The 19,576-nt window shown below is 40.3% G+C and overlaps 1 protein-coding gene across 1 annotated transcript in view; it reads left to right on the forward strand.

The window, feature by feature from the left end:
* mthfd1l (methylenetetrahydrofolate dehydrogenase (NADP+ dependent) 1 like) overlaps nt 1-18,865 on the forward strand; it is a 36,860-nt gene extending 17,995 nt beyond the window's left edge. The window contains exons 20-28 of the mRNA XM_079644106.1: nt 104-215; nt 5,468-5,607; nt 6,154-6,195; nt 8,839-8,942; nt 9,508-9,685; nt 10,385-10,492; nt 10,620-10,772; nt 16,489-16,608; nt 17,731-18,865. Coding sequence (XP_079500232.1) covers nt 104-215; nt 5,468-5,607; nt 6,154-6,195; nt 8,839-8,942; nt 9,508-9,685; nt 10,385-10,492; nt 10,620-10,772; nt 16,489-16,578 — 927 coding nt within the window. The 3' untranslated portion in view covers nt 16,579-16,608; nt 17,731-18,865. The remainder of the gene's footprint in view (nt 1-103; nt 216-5,467; nt 5,608-6,153; nt 6,196-8,838; nt 8,943-9,507; nt 9,686-10,384; nt 10,493-10,619; nt 10,773-16,488; nt 16,609-17,730) is intronic.
* The last annotated feature ends 711 nt before the right edge of the window (nt 18,866-19,576 follow it).

Consider the following 19,576-nt stretch of genomic DNA (forward strand, 5'->3'; position numbering starts at 1 on the left):
GAAAGAACTGGAATGTCCTTATTTAAAGTTTTTAGAGTGAGTTCCTGTTTTCAATGTTTTCTCGACTCCTCTTGCATGTTTTGAGCCCCTCTAATTGTTGCAGGGTACGCCAGTGTTTGTCCATGCTGGGCCCTTTGCCAACATCGCCCATGGCAACTCCTCGGTGCTGGCAGACAAGCTGGCTTTGAAGTTGGTCGGTCGAGACGGCTTTGTGGGTAAGAACTCACCGTTCACGCATACAGATCTCACACACACACACACACACACACACACACACACACACACACACACACACACACACACACACACACACACACACACACACACACACACACACACACACACACACACACACACACGCGCGCGCACAAGCTAAAGCAGATGCCCACCCACAAAACCTGTGGGGATGACAGACAACAAGATGTTAACTGTAGAGTCTAGAAGCGCCAGATGTGAAATGTAATGCTTAAGCTTCCCTAGCAGGGTAGCTTAAATTATAATTTACAATTTTCTCCAGTCATGAACTTCCACTTGCTCCCCCGCTGCTGCAACCTTTGGCCTACATTCATTTTAGTTCTGGTTCTGGCTCTGTTCGAACTGACTTAGTGTGCTTCCCTGGTGTCTTGCCACTGCGCAACTTTCTAGGAAACAGTTGGAGAGATTGCGTAAAAAAAACACACCGGAGAGGAAGGAAGCTGATTGATAATCTTAAGAGCCCCTGGAATGCTTTAGAGTAAACCACACTAATCCCTTCAACGTCAAAGCATACTTGAATATTTCCATTTTTATCTGTCTATCTCTCCTGCTGCTCACTTTCCGTCCTCCTTTACTTTGGCTGCAGAAATATGTGTGGAATTTACACGTGTGTGTGTTTTCCAGTGTGTCAGGTGAATTTGATGGACGTGCAAGGCTCATCAAAGCTTATATTTATGTGTATTTGGGAAAGGTTTTCCGTGTAGGAGCAATAACAGGTAAAAGGAGAAGGGTGATGCACAACATTTACACAGGCTGTCATCTGTGAGCTGGGCAGAAGCAGCGTGAGCAGAGTGTTGGGTTTCACAACACTGGAGCCGGTTTTATTCCAGCCGCCTCTCCACCCCGCTCGTTCTCCATCTGTTCGTCTCGTTCCCTCCCTTCCCCGTCTGTGTGTTTGTTACCTGACTCTCAGGTATGCCAGGAACTCCACCTCCCTCTTCTTCCTCCCTCTGCAGCTGGGATGCATATACCCCCCTCCTTCCGCTCAGGCTCTTTCCCTGATGCCTTTTTTAACTGGCAGCACTGAAAATAACACCACAGCAAAGTTAAGAAAATGTATAATTCTGCACAAAATCTTGAACAACAAGTCAGCCCTTTGTTTTTTACCAAGGTGTTATCTAGTGTTATGATCAAGTGTAAGGTTAGACAACTAGATAATACAAAACAGATTTATTGATAAAACTAGAGAATGTACAGCTTGGGTCCTTATTTCTTAGTAATGGTCTTTAGTTTTTATTGGTTTTGAGAACATTGTACAAATTAAAGTAACAGTTAAGATCTTGAAACATGATGACATCCCAACAAAGTCTAACAGGATTTAGCTAGATTAGCTAAATCACTTTTGAAAGGGGCAATGGAAAGCACACTCACATGTTCAGTAGTGATTTATCATTGCACAACAAAGGCTGCTCCATGACCTCCAAATAAAATAAGTATAGTCTGTAGTCTGTACTTCTTTGTCTGCAGTTTATTTCTTTGTTTAAGACTAACTGGTCTCGACAAACTTGTTTCTGGCACAGCAGGCTGCCATTTGTAGAAAAAAGCTCTTTGTAAAAACAACGTAGCTACTGAGTGACTGCAGAACATAGTCGAAGTTTGTAGGGACCAAAACAGACCTAACAGTAGAGTAAACTTCTATTGCTTGACTTATATAAACCACAAGGCCAGAAACATAACCCCAAATCAATGCTTATGTTGCTCCAATTCTTTTTGACGTGTGAATAAGCAATTGCCATCAAGTTTGCCATATCATCTTTCTTAGGGGATTACATGTCATTTAAATAACCCGATATTACCAATTTAGTTCTCAAATCTTTAAATCCTCAAACCTGATTAAAATAAGGAAGGAAGTAAATAAACTCTCTGTGAACCCACTGAGGGTAGTTGGAGTGTGTATCAACATACTCGTGGCCATGCTTCATCACGCTCTGTATTATTGTGTTTTTTTTCCTGTCACTTTGGAATCTGGACTTAAAATGGAGAAATGCTGCCAGTAGAGGGGTCGCTGGTGGAGGAATTTCACTTGCCAGATTTGAAGGATTCCTGCATCATTAACAGTCTGGAGCATTGAACGCAGATAACCCTCTGACACTGACTTACTGTAAGATTTCCCAAACCGCAGAGCCTCCCTAAACCGTGGTTGTCCATGGTCCGTGAGATATGATGATGATGATGATGATGATGATGATATGTTCAGCATGTCAAATATTTCAAGCTCTACACCCACATTTTAAAAACCATCTCGACATTACACCATTGCCATTGTTTTAGCTTGTCTTTTAAGATATTCACTCTGATTAATTTGGTTATTTAAGTTAGTCAAATTGTCCTTAGCTTCTTCATCTTAGATTTGTGTTTATAATGTGCAGTTAAGCATGATTAGTGAATCAGAATCAGTACTTCATATGCAAACAGGTGCACGATAAATACATTCCTCACATAGTATTATGATGTGAATTTAAAAGTAATACTGAAATGACAAATTGATTAATTGATTTTGTTGTTTGGATAATTAATAAGAAACAATTGTTACGTACAGAAAACGGGCCTCTTCCAATACATATTTGCTATTTTGATTTGTTGTATGTCATTGTAACTTTAATATCTTTGTTTTATTACATTTGAAAGAAGACCACATTATTCAACAATGAAAATACCACCTTTTTTTCCAGCACAACTAAGCAAAAATAAATCTAACTGGAAAACCCAAGCAGGAAATAGATGGTTGTGTTAGCCTACTTTCCAGTCCTTTCTGCAAGTGTTTTTTGGCACGGGTGCTGATACCAATGCTATGACTGTGGTAACACCATCCAGCTTCCTCTTCACTCACAACAACACCGACCTCTTCGTCCCCACCTGCTCTCGGTCAGTTCAAGGTTGTCCCGCAGAACAGGAAGCTTGTAAGTGTTTCCTCATGACATCCTCTGGGGTCAATCTCCTGCCTGGTGAACTGTTGTAGTGGAAAGCCTGTCATACTTACTGTCATTACATACTCATAGCCTTTGTTTTCACTATTCCCCCACCCCAATTATTTTTTCTCTACATACTCTTGTTCTCAGTTTTATGGAAATGTACACAAATCATAAACTTAGGAATGTGAGCTTTATTGGAAATCTGGTTTAGTTTAGTATAAAAGCCAAAGACCTAGTGTTGGGCTGACGGGAACAATACGCTCCGATTTGTAGCCGAATAAATGTATTTACATTCTTGTTCTCATCCCTTTAGGCTTTATTTGTTACTCTTTACTTAGAAAGGCTTTTTGCGATGGAGATGATGCAGCCAAGGCCACCCAAACTACGATTTCAGCGTAACGTCAACAATGTCATTTATATTGCCAGAAACTGTTAAAGGGCCAGTTTGTTGTACAGGGGAGTTTTCATATCAGCTTCTTGTCACTTCCCACTTCTTTTCTCTCTTCCCACCTCTCTGCTAGCATCCTTACTTGAGTTGTTTTACTCTTGCATCTTTGGCGAAATAAATCATACTCTAACTACTAATGCAGACAACTCCAAAGAGCCTGCAGAGTGACGCATTCCTTATTTAAAACCTCAAAGAGAAGGTATTTTAATAAGCATCAGCCACACACACTTTAAGCTACAGTGAAAAAGTCATTTCTTACTGGAATCTTTATGTAAACTATAAAGTTGCACGATTTACTGTAAAGATCTAATGTTCTTTGCAAATGCACAAACACTTTTAAAAAAAACATTCATTGAATTGTTATCCTTATATGCTTCCGAGTCTAATTGCATTAATATCTTTCAAATTGAATTAAATGATAAGAGGGTTAGCTGATGGTAATTGTGTCCAATACACAGGCTGCCCACACACAGATTAAACAGACAATGTTAAATGAAATTGGTTGGACAACATACATGTCTCACGTGTATCAGTTTATATAAAATTGTCGTATTCCACTTGTGGCTGCTACGTTTCCAGTAACTCTAGACAAACTAAAAAAAAAATGTATTTGAATCCAAATGTATTTTAATCCAAAGAAATACTGCTTCAACCAATATTTGTTTAGCCTTTCAAATAGAACATTTTCACTGCTTTCTTGCCGTACACGGAGGGAGTCACGCTTTGTTTGTTTTTTGCCATATTCGTTAAAGAAAGCTGATTTAAATGACAAAGCATAACACATTTTCTCTAACTAATCACTTTAAATGTAGTATTTTGTTTTAGAAACAAACAGTTGATACAGTTATAGTGCTTTGTTTTTCTTACTGAGAATTGTTGTTAAGTTATGAAATGGACTGTTTAAGCTTAACTAGTGTTTTATTGAAAACTAAGGGCTAAAACACACTTAATGTATCATTTTTTTGTTAGTTAAACATCAACATATAGTTCTATTGATGGTTTAGGTGTCACAAATGTAAGTTGCTAACAAAGGGTCACATGGACAAGTTAGTCTAGACATCACATGGCAGGGTCATGTTGCATTTTTTAAATACAAAATTAAACCACAACAAGAACACTAACAAGCAGATCTGGAGCTCGACCTGTTTGCCGTTATATGTGCAGCTTTTTTCTCCCTACTATGGTTCAAATACACCAGAAGTCGTTAAACCCTCGATACACAAGAAAGGCGTGAAATCAACCTTAACTCTAGCTTGAGCCCGCCAGCAAGTGTTTCAGTACAATGGTGCCACACACAAACACACAATGAGTAACAGGAAACCTTATCTTAACAAGGCCTTCACTCCAGGTGGACTATTTGCTTTGCTTGGATCCTGTTCAAGAGGCCTGTGTGTAGGGACCATAGACTGTATATATAGGGACGTCCATATCAGAGGCGCTCCGTCTTTAGGGAACCTCACTGTGAATACATTACTCAGCTCAGTGTTGCTGTTCAGACAGAAACACACTCAGACTCCCTCTTTTTCCCATGATTCTTTAAAGATGTCTGCCTGAACCCAGCTGTGAATATAAAGTTGGTTTGAAGATAAATGTGGTTAAAACATAATCACATTAAACAAAGAGGTAGAGAGGATACGAGTGAATGAGTAAATGTAGACAGATGAGATCAGCATAATATGTAACGTATCACAATAATCCTCAACAACCTTTTTAATTCATGTGCAGGATTAACTTAGTCTTCACCTAAAGAGTACACACCGTTTACCTCCCTTTTGTATACTCAACATAATCGTATTTATACCCAGTAAACTTAGTTAGAAATGTTAATCTTTTGAAATCTGTTCCCTCACAGTGACAGAAGCTGGTTTTGGAGCAGACATCGGGATGGAGAAGTTTTTTAACATCAAGTGCCGGGCTTCAGGGCTGAGGCCAAATGCGGTGGTGCTGGTTGCAACAGTCAGAGCATTAAAGATGCATGGCGGTGGCCCAAATGTAAGTTTACATAACACACTGTAATTTAATTGCACCAGATGTCTGTATATTTTCAGTCCTTAAGGCTGCCTTAGACTTTCATAATGTGGAATGCAGCCTGTCTTTCTCCTGTACATTTTCTCAACAGATGTTGTACAATTAAACAATCAAAGGCATAGGTGTTTTCAAAAGCCTGAACTAGAATATCACACTGTTAGATAAACAGTCTCAATCACCCGACGTCAATGAAAATGTGCTTTGAGTGGTCATGATAAAAGCTGCTGGATGGTTAAAAACTGTAACTCAGTAGAAAGTAAACTAGTTTATACAATCTCTGAAAGTATTTTTTGTAAACGTATCTGCAGTATAAAAAACTGAAAGATACATTCCCCCTATTAGACAAATCACAAGGTTACATAAAGGTTTCAGTGTCCTTTTTAATGACTAAATACTCCATCATGTGGTTAAATAAATATGGCCAAAAAACTAAACTAAATGCTATACGCACTGAAGAATGTGATATAATACTGAAGTGTGTGTTTATTTGTTTTCTTTGTGTGTTTACAGGTGTCTGCAGGCGCACCTCTTCCTAAAGAGTACATTGATGAGGTATGAGCGAATAAGCATAAATCCACACACGTATACACATAAACAAAAGCATAGCCACTGTAACCAAAAGGAGTAAGAAAGGAAACATAATGACATCAACTTAAAATCAAGTTAAGTAATGAACTAAGCTTGTTTTATTACATTTCGTGGTAAAGGTCAGGATGTTCTGAGGAAATGTAAAGCTTTCAAATGGCATCGGCTAATGCAAGGCTCCCATTATAGAACAATCATGTGCTCAATAACATCACGCTGTTTCTGTTACTGTGTGTTGTTGATTGACTGACACAAGATCATGCGCTTGACATTCCCATCGTGACTTTAAAGAAAGAAAAGATCGGGATGACCTGCCTCACTACATATTGGTGCAACACAGTCAATACACACAATATTTCATATCACCTATCAAATCCTTTATGCTAGGTGTGTGTGTAGCATTAGCCAAGGGAAATAAGCCATCATTCCACACATACAGTGGGGCAAAAAAGTATTTAGTCAGCCACCAATTGTGCAAGTTCTCCCACTTAAAAAGATGAGAGAGGCCTGTAATTTTCATCCTAGGTATACCTCAACTATGAAAGACAAAATGAGAAAAAAAAAAACAGAAAGTCACATTGTCTGATTTTTAAAGAATTTATTTGCAAATTATGGTGGAAAATAAGTATTTGGTCAATAACAAAAGTTAATCTCAATACTTTGTTATATACCCTTTGTTGGCAATGACAGAGGTCAAACGTTTTCTGTAAGTCTTCACAAGGTTTTCACACACTGTTGCTATTTTTGGCCCATTCCTCTTCTTACGAAGCCACTCCTTCGTTGCCCGGGCGGTGTGTTTGGGATCATTGTCATGCTGAAAGGCCCAGCCACGTTTCATCTTCAATGCCCTTGCTGATGGAAGGAGGTTGTCACTCAAAATCTCACGATACATGGCCCCATTCATTCTTTCCTTTACACGGATCAGTCGTCCTGGTCCCTTTGCAGAAAAACAGCTCCAAAGCATGATGTTTCCACCCCCATGTTTCACAGTAGGTATGGTGTTCTTTGGATGCAACTCAGCATTCTTCCTCCTCCAAACACGTCTAGTTGAGTTTTTACCAAAAAGTTCTATTTTGGTTTCATCTGACCATATGACATTCTCCCAATCCTCTTCTGGATCATCTAAATGCTCTCTAGCAAACTTCAGACGGGCCTGGACATGTACTGGCTTAAGCAGGGGGACACGTCTGGCACTGCAGGATTTGAGTCCCTGGCGGCGTAGTGTGTTACTGATGATAGCCTTTGTTACTTTGGTCCCAGCTTTCTGCAGGTCATTGACTAGGTCCCCCCGTGTAGTTCGGGGATTTTTGCTCACCGTTCTTGTGATCATTTTGACCCCACGGGGTGAGATCTTGCGTGGAGCCCCAGATCGAGGGAGATTATCAGTGGTCTTGTATGTCTTCCATTTTCTAATAATTGCTCCCACAGTTGATTTCTTCACACCAAGCTGCTTACCTATTGCAGATTCAGTCTTCCCAGCCTGGTGCAGGTCTACAATGTTGTTTCTGGTGTCCTTTGACAGCTCTTTGGTCTTGGCCATAGTGGAGTATGGAGTGTGACTGTTTGAGGTTGTGGACAGGTGTCTTTTATACTGATAACGAGTTCAAACAGGTGCCATTAATACAGTTAACAAGTGGAGGACAGAGGAGGCTCTTAAAGAAGAAGTTACAGGTCTGTGAGAGCCAGAAATCTTGTTTGTTTGTAGGTGACCAAATACTTATTTTCCACCATAATTTGCAAATAAATTCTTTAAAAATCAGACAATGTGATTTTCTGGATTTCTTTTTTCTCATTTTGTCTCTCATAGTTGAGGTATACCTAGGATGAAAATTACAGGCCTCTCTCATCTTTTTAAGAGGGAGAACTTGCACAATTGGTGGCTGACTAAATACTTTTTTGCCCCACTGTATATAGAGATTTTACAGAGATCAGCTGTATTCTCTCGGACATTTGATTCCCAGCCTACAAGCTAACATATCTCCCCCACTAACATGGTTAAGAGCACTTATTTGATTAACAGCACAAATACAACCTTTGCTTCGGGTTTCCGGGTTCGTGGGTTTTTTGCAAAGTGGAGGTGGGATTCTTCCTGTGTATGAGTGTGGGTCGGAGCTCATATCTGGCTAACATCACTGGCCAGGTTCAGCTGAGTAAATAATGAAGCAGTATAAGTTAATTCTGAAGCCTGTAACGAGAACCAGAAGTACTGGGGAAAAACAGAGCCAGGGAAATTAATTTATGGGACCTTCATGGCCTTTCTGCTCTGAGCCAGGGGCTGCATGCACACACACATGCACACACACAGGCACGCACACACAACACACACACAGTGCATGATTGGATTACTGTGGCCGAACTTGGGAGTATCTGGCTGCACAATATGCTATTAATGTGCTCTGTAGTAACTGACCTCCTGCACATGGTAATATACAATGTAAGTATGATACATGACTAACTGCCCACAGTAGGATACTACCCGTTTTATTCTATTAGGGTATTTCCAGAGCGGGACAGGGTAGTCCACGTTATGCCGTGAACGACCAACAAGCAGTTTAAATACAATGATAAAGCTTTGACCTTTTGACCTCCTTCTGTCTTTTTCTCCTCTAGAATCTGAGTCTGGTTGCAGGCGGATGCCGCAGCAATCTCAGGAAGCAGATCCAGATAGCTCATCTGTTTGGGGTGCCGGTCGTGGTGGCGCTTAATGTCTTCAAGTAAGATGCATGCAAACACACACATTCACACAATTATAAGCTAATACAAGTCACCAACTTTTCAATATATGCATAGAAATGGATCGTGGTAGGTAGTACGTGTAGTTGAGTTGCAGGATTAGTTTTTTATTCTTACTCAAGTACATCTGTAATAAAATATATTAACTACTACTCCAGTTACTTTGGGATACTCACTACTTTTACTGATACATTTAGCTGTTAAAACATGTTTTAGATTTAGATGAGCTTACATGCACAGCACCAATTGTCTGGCAGATTAGATAAGACTTTTTTACGAGGTAAATTTAAACTGTTAATGTTTTACTTTAACATGAGTCAATATAACTTGAAGTAAAAATACCTTTCTTTGAATAATACAACTACTTGAGTACTGGTTTTTGTTCTTTACCTACCACTAAGGAGCAGTAATAGGATAGTCCGCACATTCCCTGTGCACACAAAAGCACCATTTTGTAACTTTAATATGTATCTTAATCTCAATATGTAATTTTTCATCATTACAAACAAGCACTGCTTACAATGTTTCCTCTGGTGATTTATGTAGGACGGACACCCAGGCAGAGATTGACCTTGTGTGTGAGATAGCAAAAGAGTGTGGAGCATCTGAAGCTGTGCCGTGTCACCACTGGGCGCAGGGCGGCCACGGCTCCATCCAGCTCGCCAAGGCTGTCCATGAGGCTGCCAGCAGAACCAGCGACTTCCAGTTCCTGTACAACACGGAGGTGAGAGCAGATACTGTAGAGGGAAAATCACCAAAAAGTCTGTTTTTCAGTTTATGTGCACTCTAGGCTTCAAGTCTCCACATCACACTTGATTTAGTTGCACATTGGACCAGGATTTGCACCCAAACTGCTCTCGATGTCATAAACTATGCTTGTGTGAAACTGAGATATAAGTTGAGCACAACATAACTGAAAAACAAAACTCTGCACATACTGTAATGTACATCATTCTGTATAGTGAAGCTCAAAAACCCAGGTAAAGTAACTATAAGCAAGCTGTGAATGATGCTGCTACCAGAATCAGGGACTGCAGAGAAAGATGAAAAACTAGAAAGTAACTCAACTTTTGCAGACCTACACAACGGCCAAATATCACAAATTGAATAAAGAAATAATGTATGTTTTTGCCCTGGGATTCATATCCTCTCGAACTTGTAATGTGCCACCAATTTTCATGAAAACTCTGCCAATAGTTTTTTCTGAAAAACAAACGGACTGAACCGAAAAGACATCCGCCTCGATGAAGCTAATAAAGGAATGCAGTGTCTAGTTTGAGACGCACAGTAAAAGTCAAACATGTCAAATGATTTCATTTGCACTGTGTAGCCCTGGTTAACCCTGACGCCACACGGACGTGTACTCACAAATCTAATTTGCTTGATTACTTCCTTTTGAGTGCACATGTTGTTTCCCCCTTAGATGCCAATAGTGGAGAAGATCAGGACAATTGCCCAAAAAGTGTACGGAGCTGATGACATAGAGCTGACTCCAGAGGCCAAGGCTAAAATTGATTACTACAATCAACAGGTGAGATCATTATAAGCACTGACTTTCCCATTGTCGGCTGCTCACCTCCTCCTGTCTTTTTGTGTCTTTATAACTTACACACATAAAGACATAATAACCAATCTTGTTTTCTCCGTCCTATATTTAGGGATATGGTTCATTGCCCATCTGCATGGCCAAGACTCACCTGTCCCTGTCCCACATGCCTGACAAGAAGGGCGTACCCACTGGATTCGTTTTGCCAATCCGAGATGTTCGTGCTAGCATTGGGGCTGGTTTCATTTATCCACTTGTGGGAACGGTACGTAACGGTATAGTGCAACAGCTCAGAGCAGTCTGCTAATGTTGACTTCAGTCTGAGTGACTTGTAGCTCACTGAGACAGAGTTTCTCTTAAATTCCATTCAAAATGGCATTTGAAAAGTCTTAGTAGAACATTTGGATGCAGGAAAATGAATGATTACATTTCTACGTAACTTCGGGTTGGGCAAATAAGCAGCCGTTTGCATCAAGTTCCACATGTCAACTCAAACGTGATCATCTGTCAATGTTGTGTTTACAACATCTTTTCAATGCACCCAGTTAGCCAGAAAAGTTCAGCTATTCCAATAATGAAGTCAAATCTGAAACAAGTTGGGCATGTTTACCCTCAAAGATGTATATGCATTTTGTCTTTGAACCAAATATTGTTGTATTGGTGCATTACAGATTATCTTTGAAAAGTTTTATGATAGAATTAGTTTTGACAGATAAGCGTCGTAAATAAACGGATGTGTGTACAAATCAGTTGTCTTGGGAGCCTGGTCTTAAAGTGCCCGGACTTCACACTTTTTGTCTTGATTACTTCTTAAGTGTCTCCAGAGAGCTAGTAGTTATGTTCATGACTCTAGACAGCTCTGCGACCATCTCCCCACATGGGATCATGCAGGTGCTATAAACATTTCTCATCATACTTCATCCTCTTGTTTTCCTGACCACCTTATTACTGAGCTGGTTAGAGGTGAGCTGGGCTAGCTGGAGCCTCTCTGCCGATGATAGGCCAGGCAGGAAGGAAGCCGCTTCCTGAGCGTTTTGCCTCCTGCTGTTTCACCAGCGTGCCCTGAGGGATGGACTTTGATACACTGAGGTTGAGGTGTCAAACGCCGGGCATGCTGGGAACGGTATGGCAGCGTCTGTCCAGTCTCCCAACCCTTGCCTTTGATCTGCTGTGGCCCGCGGAGCCGCTGGCACGTTGACAACCCTTGAACTGTGACTCCTCACCCAAAGGAAGTCTCCAAAATGCTCTTTGAACTCATTGGCTTAGCCTCCGTCTACCAGACTGATCCAAAGAGATTCTCCAGCCTCAGCTATGACAATTTGAACTTTTTCTTTTAGGTTAAAACGTCAAGGTTATTCAATTTTCCTGTCCTTTACAGTATCGCTAGAGGGTTATATTTCAAATATTTTGAAAAGACATTGAAAGAGACCCATTAGGAGGAAATGTAGCGGGTGAAAGTAAAGCAAGAACAGAGGCTAGCGTGTGAGCATCTACATACTGTCACATGAACTTGAAGCAATCATCTCATTACATCAAATACAAAGTGTATTCTCTTCCTTTTTATTAAAAAACAAAAAACCTAAACATAATGGTGCTTCTTCATAATATGTTTTTTTCTTTTAATTACCAAACTCTGAGGTCATGAGAGACTCCAAAAAGTGGAAAGATCTCACCAGCCAAACTCCTGAAGCGGTTAGCGTGAGTGTGAGAGAAGAGGGAGAGTTTGAGGGGGTTAGGGGTCTTTACAGGGTGAAGAATCAGGAAGGGGCTGATGTCATTCTCCAGATATGTGAGAGAGGGGTCGCTAGCAGAACAATAGATCTCTTTAGAGTTCATATCCCGTTAGAGCTGCCCCACTGCAGATTTATAGAAACCCCTCTCGATGACTGCATTTTCCACGATTGGTTAATAATGGACAAGATGTAAATCGGCTAAGCGCTGTGATAACATCTAAGAGAGAAAGCACTCATAGGAGGAGAGTAGACCTTCATTTATGTGGTGAGTTTAATGAGCCAAAGACCAGCTAGCTCAGGCAGCTCTTCCTCTTTGAAACTGACCTTTTCTTCAACTGCAGTCTTACTTCAGTTACAGTGAAACTAATGTAGAGATGTAACATGACACTGCGGTTGTATTGATATATATTTTTCTGGTAGTTAATATTTATGTAGTCACACTTAACCTGAGCCCTAAACAACACTCACACTTGTCTCTGTGATTTTCAAAGTGCTCCCTCTGGGAAACAATTCACTCTCAGGTGAGAGTTCAAACTGCAGCCGTGAACTCTTCGATCTCATCAATGTAACTCCACCTGTCTAGTCACCAGGTAATTATATTCATCCATTTTGACAAGAGTCATTGGATGAACTTACAGCCCAACATTAGGAGCATCAATGACCCTGTTTATTAAATGTTTACTCGCACGCTTGCTGTTATTTTAACATTGATCTCCTTCTAACGCTCCATTAATTTTAAATGGCACAATTTTATAATCCCCCTCAATCCCCTTCTGGGCCTGTTGTTGACCGAGGCTCTCCTCCAGAATCAGTGGGGGGTAGATATCCAGCTACATTGTCTCTTCCAGGGTTTCCCCCGACAAAGAAGCATTGTGTTTGGGCATAATGGAGGGACTCATTTGGCTGAGTGGAGTTTCCAACTTTAGCCACGGAGTGTTGTGTGTTTTTGCGAGTGCCAACTTGTTCTCAGGCTGGAGAGGAGCAGCAGAACAGCGCATCCTTTGTTGCTTTCAAACCTTGGCAGTTAGTCTTCACATTTAGCATCTTTTGATATTTAAATGTGCAGCCTGATACTGAGGACCAGAAAGCTGAGAGAAGTTTGGGTATCAAATGATTTCAAAGCAGTTCTTTTTTTAGTTTTCTTTTTGCGAGTTTAGAATTTGTTATTTCATTTCTTCCTCTGAGAGGTATAGTCCAACTGAAACAGTGGCGTCTTGGTGAGGGGCGATAGATATTTCTTTATTGCAGCTCTGCTTTGTTATTTATGATGGGAAGACGGGTGCACTGTCAAGCTTTCTCACCACATTTGATGGTAATAGTAGCTCACTCTGGACGGAGGTCCTCTTTAGCAGTGTGAACTACAACCAGCATGGCCTACCTCCCGGTTTGTTATTAACAATAAAGCAATGATTTTTACTTTGATCCATTAAATACATTTACAATATAGGAAACAATTATGGTATTATAGTTAGTCATTTTATTGTCTTATTGGACATTTGTATGGCCCTGCCCTTTAATTTTCAAACAAAACACAGCGATATAAAAAAAAAAAAAAGTCTGTAGATGTAGCTTTTTTTTAACTTATCCTTCTATCTTGTGATATACACATACTTGTACATCATGACTATTCCGGAAGAAAAAACCTATTTTCTGATGCAGTTTAGTGCTTAACCTTGGAGTGTTTCATGCCAAGCCGTATAATGTGCTTCAACAGTGAGTCACATGGCATTGTGTGTGAAAATGTAAGTTCATTTTATTTCAAAGAACAGGGACCTGAGTAGCTTCTCCCACTGATCAATTCCTTAATGACGTCACGCAGCAGTGTTTGGATGTTGTGATGTTACATCTAAAAGGAAAGTAGAGTAATCCCTCTGCCATCATTGTTCCTAATGTGTCCATTAGAATAAAGGGTGACGCATTGATGTTGAATTCCTTTAATGCTGTTTTAGTCTGAGTCATCTTTAGTTAAAGCTGTATTGATGGTCGTGACCCAGAGCAGAGTCGGGAAACTGTGGCAGTCACTGTTGATATCAGACCAGCCAACAATAAGAGGGAGCCGTTAGCATCCGCTCTGTGGGATTATGTAAGCCTGCACTCCTCATTCTGTCCCTTGGTTTACATGCAGTTTCCTCAGACAGGAAATTGGCTGGTCACTTCCTTCTGTCTTATGTCCACTAATGGGCCCATAAAACTGGCCCTGGGTCAGAGGGAAGGAGGCACGCAAAGAATGTTGCTCCCTTTCTAATGAGCAAGATAATTACCTTTTTTAGCTTGCATGTGAATTGTACTGATTTTTTCTTTTCATCTGTCATACCACAGACACTAGGGCAGCTCATTTATTGATTGGAAACTTAAGATTCAAATTAGTTTCGGCACCCAAACCAAACTAAAAAAGCTCTCAATTAGGCTGTTAACTCCAGCATGTGCTGTTGACGTCTGGTCTCGCTGACTGTACTACATGGCCCCCCCTGATAGAAGCGAGCTATCAGCTGGTAATAGTAACACTCATGATCATATACAAACACACACACACACACACACACACACACACACACACACACACACACACACACACACATCTAAAAGTACCTTTCTTTTCTTACGCTAATTTAGATAAAAATGCAGCTTCTTTTAGCTTATTATCTATCCAATGAATCTCAATGTGATTCTTGAAACTCAGGAGTTTTGTCTGACCCCCGTCCCTCGTGCAGTTTGATAGTCATTATCCCCAGTATGATTTTGGATATGGCCTTCAAACGTTGTCTTGTATCTGAGAGTTGTCCCCTTTGTTATCTATATTTTGAAGACAGTTAAAACAAAGCCACCATTGTCTCAATTCATCACTGCTAAAGTAGAGGTTGTCTACACATTGATCCTCTGTCTGCCCAGAGTTAATGACTCTAGATTCTAGTTATTGAACCTGCAGGGCGTGATCCTCTCTGTCTATGCAACGTTTCATACCAAGGCGGGGCGTATTGTCTTTGGGTTTAAAACAGCCGTGTTGTGGCAAAGGCTTTAATATGAGGTTACAGTTACTATCTTGATAGTAATCTTAAAGGTGACCTATCTTGCAAAATGCACTTTTGTACGTCTTTTATACATGAATATGTGTCCCCGGTGTTCCAGGGAACTCACCAAGTGTCAGAAAACACAACCCTCTCTATTTTCCTCCATACCCAAACCTCTTAAAAAGGGGCTGCAACGGATCTGATACAGACTGATCCAGATTTGAACACTTCTGTGACGTCACAGAAGTGGCCCTACGGCTATTGGACCAACTCCACCAATCAGGAGGAGACAGCCACGGACATTGCCGTTCGTAAGCGCTGGAGACGCTGTAGTAAATATGCCAGGCATGTAGATGGTGCTGTTCTCACAGAATCAGCCCATGCAAAGACATTGTTAAATTGAGCGAAATGAGGAATGGCTAAAATGCATGATCTGTTTGGTATTTTGAAAAATAAAAAGTATAAATATGCCTTATATAGGTATGGTCCTACACTATATTATTCAAATATAGCATGATAGGTCCACTTTAACGTTCTTATATTGTTCTGATGTCACTGACATTCTATGAGACAAAAATGTAAACCATCTGCAAGTACTTGATCATCAGGGAGGTCCCTTCATTCAGCAGATAGAAGAAATAATGTGGTGTATTCTTTCATGTCATCTTTTATTATCATTTATTTGAGATGTATCGGTATATTTATGTTTTTCATAAATAAACTGCTTACAGTTTGTATGTGTGTGTGTAAAGCATATTTCAGTGCAGCTGCATTGTCTCCCACATGGCGTGTGTCTCTACGATAAGAACTCAAGGCTAAACATAAATTCACAGGGGACACTTTTTCCCTTTTATTGAAGAAAGATCTGGAAAAATGTGCAATTATTTCTTTAAAGATAAGTAGAGTGTTTTTTTGTGTGCTTTAAAAGTAAAATACTTTAAATGGGAAAACATTTGGTTAGGGCAGCCAATCTTGCATTGCGAGTATTTTTGTACCATATTTTATTGGACCCAAACACCTGAAACGAAAGCCACATTTAAAAAATCACAAAGTGTTACAAGATAAAGGATTACATCTTCATCTTAACCGTCATGATTTTTTTAATAAATCTAATTCTATTTACATGTAAACAGTTTACCTGCACTATTTGTATTGCACTATTGTATTGAATGATATTGCTTCTTATGTCTTAAGTTCCCTCCAGTTAAGTTCCCTCTCTCTGCTTGTGTTGTGTCCTCAGATGAGCACCATGCCTGGCCTGCCAACCCGACCTTGTTTCTACGACATCGACCTTGACCCGGTCACAGAGGAGATCACTGGGCTTTTCTGAAGCGTGCTTCAAAGATAGATGTTGTCTCAGGTATCCTCTATTGCACATCAACATAAAATGTTCCATAAACCGTCCCAGCCTTTTTGAAGGATCATACATTGTGTCATAATAAATATTTTATGAGCAGCCTTTGTCTCTATTGCTAGACTTTATTTCCTCCCTGGAGTGTTTAGTTTACTACCTCATTCACTCAGTGCCAAGACTCCAGTCTGTGAGGATACTCTCACTTATACACTCTTTAGATCAGTGGTTCTCAAATGGGGGTACGCGGACCCCTAGGGGTACGTTGGAGTACTGCAGGGGGTACGTGAGATTTATTTTATGTTCATGAAAAATGACACCTCTCCCTCTCCGTCTCCTGACAGCCCGTCGGTCTCGTGCAGCTCGCTGAACCTGTAATAAGTGACCCGACAGTAAAGAATACACATATGTATAAGTATAACTAGTATAGCTAGTTCCAGAGTAGATAAACTAGCTAAGTGTGTTAGGTCTAACTCTTAGTGTATTTAATTTTGCTCCACTCAACGCTCCGCGGCGGAGCTGTGATCCGGTAGAGCTGCGTGTTCTCCGTCAGCAGCAGCTGATCCGATCTCTGATCTCTGATCTCTCTCTCGCGTCCGGTTAGACTTCACTCGCGTTTATGTCCAAATCTATCAGATCTAGCTATTCTAGCTAATGATATGACTGCCTGCTTATCAAAGGACACCTAAACAATAAGCGTTACTTGGCAACGGCTTGTGGCTGCAAAGTATAGCGCAGCATTATGCATAATGTTTATATGAGGGGTCAAAATCCCATGCTCATAAAATGCTCATATTTTTTTTCTCTTCATTCTCCACGCCCCAAAATAAATAAATAAACCAATTTTTAAGTACAACTTATTAAAAAGATCAGTTCAATGCAACTAATGTCGTCTTAGTGTTATTGCATGATGTTAAAATTGGTTTGTCATGAATTTAGTGATGGATAGTAAACATTTGAAATGTAGCATTTAAGTGTTTTCTCAGTTACATGGTTATTGTTTTACTGTACCTCTTTATGTAGGCATTTTTTGCGCTGATCAGGGGGCACTTGGCTGAATTAAAAAAATTATTGAAAAAAGTTTGAGAACCACTGCTTTAGATCATCACTCTGTTTTGTTTTTTTGTCCAGGTTCCTGCTCTGTACTCGTGATCCCCTGCTCCACGCGTGCACCATCAGACTCGTCTATGCCCTCCATCTTTGACAGGAAGTGCTTTCTTTGCCTTCTATTTTCTGGTGGAAAAGATTACTGGAGTATTTGCTTAGTGCTGTATTTGCACATCTGTTTGAGATGCCGAAGATGACATCATACAGCCATATTAAGTGAATTGTATGTTTTATTGTTATGCTTTTGACCTCTCTCTATGTATGGAAGAGTCACATTAAGTCTTAAAGCCATCTTCAGTTTTTTTTATGCTGTTTTCAACTCATTGTCTTCTTTTGGGAACTTTTACTCAAATGTCTTATAACAGTGCCTTGTTTTGACGCATGTCATATGTTTTTGACTTGAAATAGGCAGAGTTTGTGTATTTATTTACTAAAATGCTGATGAACGCACAAAATGCCATTATGTAACCTCTTTTGTCTTAACCTTCTGCTGAATATCCAATATGCTGTTGAAAAATCACTACAAGTTACACAAGTTTGACTCATCAGTTCAGATGATTGTGAGGGATACTTTTCAAGTATTACATTTTAGTGCTGATAAAGCCTAATTGTTTTTGTTTAAGCAGGGGTGATGCATTTTAATATCAGTTTGGTGACTTTAATGACTTAAACAACAGCCTTTCCAGGTCATTGCTGTGTGGAATGGCTTTTCTGCTTCTCCAAACAGCTGAATGTTACTCTGCTCTGACATTCTCAAATGGGCACATGTTTCTGTGTCCGAACCCTTTACTTACCCTGGGAAAGAGTGAATTAACAAATCACAATTAAGCTGCCGCTGTGACTGAAACTATTTTTAAAGTTGCATTGTTCTAACCCTAAGCCAAATGTTTTGTAACCAGTGTGAACCCCAACAGAAGTGACCAAAAACAAAGTTCGTTTTTTTCTTGTTTAAAAAAGTATCTTCAGAGATCAAATGTGTGTGCCTTTCTAATAAACCTTTTATTTACTCAATAACTGTGTATGTGTTTTCACACCCAGCAGTTGACTTGTGGTTCATGCCATCTGTTGTTTAAACTCATGCACTCTCTTCCTGTTGTGAACCACAGCTCCAAAACAAACCTGTTTTTGTTAAGAAAAAAATAAAAGCTTCCTCTTTCTTTCGCACTCCAGTCACATATTAATGCAAAGAAAAATATCTACCTGAGTGTCGCTTGGCTTTCCTCCTTCAGGGGAGCTGTAAGCGTGACTGAAAGCCAACGGTCAGCCCCCTCAGCAGCACCCCAGGGTGAAGCATCTGTCATTAGGAGATGTTTGGGTTTCCGACATGTAGCCGACATACTGTACATGTGTGTGCCTGTCAAAGCTGGCATTCCACACCTGCTAAGTCTGTTATTCTCTGTGTTCACCAGGCAGGATCTGCCACTTTAACTACAGGCAAGCCTGCAGGAATGCTCTCATTTATACAGTAGTACTCCAACGGCATATTAAGCGTGTTTGTGTCAGACTGAGCCCTCTTGTTTTAACCTGATGACAGATTTGAAGACCTGGTTGATGAGGAGGGGGGCTTCGTCATTGCTTTGTAATGTGCTGGAAAATCCCTGTTTTGCCATGTTGGAGTTATTTATGTAAAGCTTCTGTCTTGATCTGCAGAAGCCTCCAGATGTTTGAGTTCTCATCTCTTAGCACTCATTATTTAATAGATTGGCTAATTTCAGTACCAAGGACAGGTCCCTGTGTTAATGTAACTCAATACAAAGTGTAGCTGGAAAATAGCTTTGATTACCCAGCAGGCAGAGCAGGCAGCAGCTGTCCCCAGGCCTCAGAGCTCCTTGGGCCCTTACAGTTTCTGATTCACTTTGTGACAGTTACC

The sequence above is a fragment of the Notothenia rossii genome (genome assembly GCF_949606895.1).
Source record: "Notothenia rossii genome assembly, chromosome: 8".
Lineage (NCBI taxonomy): Eukaryota > Metazoa > Chordata > Actinopteri > Perciformes > Nototheniidae > Notothenia > Notothenia rossii.